Consider the following 4,899-nt stretch of genomic DNA (forward strand, 5'->3'; position numbering starts at 1 on the left):
TAAAGGTCAAATGGAATGCAAAACACTGGACTTTATTTTGGGCTTTTGTCATCCAAAATAAAAGTGAAGTCTACACTTAATTGAGGAGAACACAAGTATGCAATCATGTCAAGTTAAAACAAAATGTCAACTGCTAAAGTTAATTCACAAAAAAAAAAGGCAATGGAAATCATTACAAAACACTGGGGGAGAAAACTGTGCAGCTGATCCCAACATGGACCCCATATAAATATATAAATATATAAATATATAAATAAATAAATAATAAATAAAAAACACAAATTGATTGCACCGAACGTGAACATTGCAGAGAGGATGAACTGGCCGTTCTCTGTACTACATTTTAAACTATTTATCAACCATTCTCTCCAGTAGAGAGAACAGCCGATCCATCCTCTCTGCGTTTTCTCTTGACCGCCGCTCCTCCGCCTCCCTTTGTAATTGCATGTCCTCTTTGATGAGGTCAATCAGGTCATCATCTCTCCCCCTTTTTTTTTTCTGGCCAGCCTGGACACTGGGCCCTGGTGTCCCGGACCCTTCTCCAGCTGACAGTGCTGGTATGTCTGGTATGACCTCAGCGTCTACAGCCACGTCCACGCCAGCGGAGGCAAGCAGGACAGGGGGGTTGATGGAGTGCCTCTGCCCCAAAACCTCGTCCATCATGGCGAAATAAGCCCATGAGGCAGCTGTGGCTTTTCCATCCACCCCCTCACCAGTCTTCGGATACTTGCACTCCTGAGTTGGAAATGAAGATTTCAGAACCACTGGCTTAACAGGTTATTTGTATGGCAGTGCGCCGTGTTGGTGCTTGGGTAATATGTTCTGTTGTGGTCCAATGATGACTTTACAACAGGTTGCCATGTCATAAACATTAGAACTTGGCACTTGGTTATTTCAAAGGTATAATTACATACTTACTTTGTATTTGGCCTTGAAATTCTCCCACTTCTTCTTGGCTTGCTTGGGATGAACCTTTTCGGCAAGGTCCATTTTCTCCAGAATGACACTAAGAGATTAAAGTCAATACACCACATTAACACAATAGAGACAGTAAGGGCCAAATGACCACAAACACATTTATGTAACCTTGGGGTGGCGCAGGTGTTTACATAAGCGTCAAGTTTTTAAGAGGCCTGTTTACGGTGAAAGCGAGCTGTATAAAACTGTTTTTATCTAAAGAATGCAACATGCTACAAACATATATTTTTTTCTGAGTAAAGAGGAAAGATTCCCCTTTCATTTGAGACATATCTTGATATTGTCACATTATGAAATAATATGCAATGGGTCTTCAAAGTTCTTTGGAATTTCCGGCAAATGAGAAGAATGACAGTCAAACTGTTAAAATAACATGAATTAATAAATGACTGAAAATAGCCAATCATCAACATGTCGCACTGCAACGTGTTGTGAGCTTGTATATCTGCTATTTTTGGTGTGCAGACACGCTGGTTTCTATGGAATCCAAATGACTGAACTTTAATCCATGTACTATACAACTGTCCACGGTTTTCACGGTTTAAAATGACCCAAATAAATTGAAATATTGCTTTTAGGTAATCTTTACACAAAAATGGATTATCACAGTCCAATGTTGACATTCTGGTAGCATACTACAAATGGGCCATTTTCACTCACGTCCAAGCTGCAGTTGCCGTGAATTTCTGGCCCGTGAAGAGGTCTTCGTGTTCTTTTCTCATTTGTATGAAGCGCTTGTTTGAAGAGGTGGTCCCTAAAAATAAAATACATTACTATCTAGTCCTCTATAGCAGTGCTTCCCAAACTTTTTCATGTCAAGGAGCCCCAAAATGATACTATTATCCTGCAGACCCCCATTAGAAAAGATATGCTAGGGACAGACCCCCCATAAAAATGTTTTTACAGCTCTAGCAGTGATTTACAAACAGTTTCATTTCAAGGGACCCAAAGTTTGACCTGAATTAGGCTATGAACCCCCATTTAATGCAGCATTTCTATCTCTGGGACCCCAATGTATATTGTAAAATCATTTAACTCTGAGTGTACAAATGGAACCAGGTTCAACTAAGAGATTGTACCATTTGTACAATCTATCTCTGAGTTACAGACACATAAGGGTCCATCATTTAACTATCATTTAGCTGGGGACCCCCTGGAACTCCCTCAAGGCCTGGGGGACCCCACTTTGGCAACCACTGCTGTACAGTAATCATCATTTCACACACACACACACACACACACACACACACACACACACACACAAGACTTACATTTATAGTTGAACTGAGCAGTCTCAGTTTCAGTTGCCGGAGTTGGCTCGTCTTGTACTGCTGATAAATGCAATAAAAATATTGGCTCGTCTTGTACTGCTGATAAATGCAATAAAAATACATTAGGCCACCTCAAATTAGGCTTTTACCGACCCAAAAGAATCCAGAATAAACCACAATTTAAACCAAATACTAGTCTGACTCGTCGTGACATGTCCAACAACGCATGTTTAGTTTTGCTGTTGAGGAAATGCACCGGGGGAGTAACGCGATAGCGTTACTTAATAGTGTTAGCGTTAGCGTAAATCTCCGACGACAACATTTCTTATTTTCTTTATTTGGCTCTGTCATGATACATTTTATAGCTTAAACAACTAAATACTATCCCAAAACATATTACAATTACCTTCCGTGACACAACAACACTTTTAAAAGAGTATAAAACTTACTAGTTTCGGACATTTTTTTCCCTGCGAGGGCTGTCTGCTGGCTGCTGGAAGAAAAGGGAAAGATCCATGGGGTTGCGCAGTACGGCTGCGCCGTGGCGATATACCCTGCATGGCTCAGGGTACATCCGAGCTGGACTTTGAAAACGGGCTCGCACGGGGGAGAATAGTGCGGTGCCCTGTGTAGTGTCAGCGCCTGTCTTTTTGTGGTCTGTGGATTGGGAAGTACTGTCGCGCACCGTTGTGACGTCACACACGCCGAAATACACCCTGTCCAGTGTCCACGCTCCGGTTTGAGATTCACCTCATGTGAGGGTACCTACCCTATAGGGGACACGGGGAGAACATGTGAGGGCACCTACCCTATAGGGGGCACGGGGAGAACATGTGAGGGTACCTACCCTATAGGGGACACGGGGAGAACATGTGAGGGCACCTACCCTATAGGGGGCACGGGGAGAACATGTGAGGGTACCTACCCTATAGGGGACAGAGGGAGAACATGTGAGGGTGCCTACCCTAGGGGACAGAGGGAGAACATGTGAGGGTAACTACCCTAAGGGACAGAGGGAGAACATTTGAGGGTTCCTACCTACCCTAGGGGACACGGGGAGAACATGTGAGGGTACCTATCTACCCTAGGGGACACAGGGAGAACATGTGAGGGTACCTACCCTAGGGGACACGGGGAGAACATGTGAGGGTAACTACCCTAGGGGACACAGGGAGAACATGTGAGGGTACCTACCCTATAGGGGACAGAGGGAGAACATCTGAGGGTTCCTACCTACCCTAGGGGACACAGGGAGAACATGTGAGGGTAACTACCCTATAGGGGACAGAGGGAGAACATGTGAGGGTAACTACCCTATAGGGGACAGAGGGAGAACATGTGAGGGTACCTACCCTATAGGGGACAGAGGGAGAACATGTGAGGGTACCTACCCTATAGGGGACAGAGGGAGAACATGTGAGGGTACCTACCCTATAGGGGACAGAGGGAGAACATGTGAGGGTACCTACCCTATTGGACATGTGAGAGTACCTACCCTAGGGGACATGTGAGGGTACCTACCCTAGGGGACAGAGGGAGAACATGTGAGGGTACCTACCCTAGGGGACACGGGGAGAACATGTGAGGGTACCTACCCTAGGGGACACGGGGAAAACATGTGAGGGTACCTACCCTATAGAACATGTGAGGGTACCTACCCTATAGGGGACACGGGGAGAACATGTGAGGGTACCTACCCTATAGGGGGCACGGGGAGAACATGGGAGGGTACCATGGTGTTTTAAAGCATTATGTTATATTTTAGCTATTGAAAAATAGCAGATCTACAAGCTCATAGTGTGGGACCGAGTGTCGTGCTATGAGCTTGTAGGTCTGCTATTTTTGAAGAATCGTGAAAATGTGTCGCAAATCTATGAATAAATGTTCTTTCAGAGTGAACGTTTTTAACTTAAATCTTTGCTTCTGGAGGATCCCTGGAACAGATGGGGGGGCCAATTACATAACATCTTGGGGGTCCTTGACTTGAAAATATTTGAGAACCACTGACATAGAAACATGGGTTTTTCAAGGAAACTGTCAGGATTTTGAAGACATTTGTAGAATCGTCCTCAGGTCTAAATGGGTTCAAATGCAATATCGATATCGGTAATAATCGGTAATAATATATCGGTTTCAGCAGATATTCTATTTTATGATAATTACGTTGAGAAATAAATACAAAAAGCCTGAAAGAGCCTTTTGTTATTATGATGAAGGCTGAATGCAAAGATGCAAAGCTGACACATTGAAGTTGAGCGGGGTTCGACTTCCAGATGCAAAGATACAAAACTACAACTGTAGCTCCGATGACGGGCAATCACAATGTGTTGCGGTGCTAATGATAACTGTGTGTGTGTGTGTGTGTGTGTGTGTGTGTGTGTGTGTGTGTGTGTGTGTGCGTGTGCGTGTGCGTGTGTGTGTGTGTGTGTGTGTGTGTGCAGTGAACATTGCAGTGAACGAGAGCAAATCACAACTTCCCCCCCAGGGGTGCATGACTCCGCCCTGAATACGCGCCTATAGGATTTTAAAATGGAATAAAACCGGTCAGTTACATCTGATCTAAGTTTAAATCAGATTGGCCATTTTCATTCCGATTTAAGTTTTTGTATAGGTGTTTACACATGACAACTTTTAATAGGATTTAACTTCT

General features: G+C 44.0%; 1 protein-coding gene across 1 annotated transcript; it reads right to left on the reverse strand.

Moving 5' to 3' along the window:
• Nucleotides 1-348: 348 nt before the first annotated feature.
• LOC308312038 (uncharacterized protein) lies at nucleotides 349-2,360 on the reverse strand (the record flags this gene model as incomplete). Its single annotated transcript, XM_080794445.1, has 4 exons — nucleotides 2,250-2,360; nucleotides 1,639-1,732; nucleotides 919-1,006; nucleotides 349-735 (listed from the first exon to the last, which is right to left on the reverse strand). Exons 2-4 carry the CDS (start codon nucleotides 1,698-1,700, stop codon nucleotides 349-351), a joined length of 537 nt encoding a protein of 178 aa, XP_080650571.1. The 5' UTR covers nucleotides 1,701-1,732; nucleotides 2,250-2,360.
• Nucleotides 2,361-4,899: the final 2,539 nt, after the last annotated feature.

This window comes from Protomyctophum bolini, assembly GCF_963924005.1.
Source record: "Protomyctophum bolini genome assembly, contig: SCAFFOLD_361, whole genome shotgun sequence".
NCBI lineage: Eukaryota > Metazoa > Chordata > Actinopteri > Myctophiformes > Myctophidae > Protomyctophum > Protomyctophum bolini.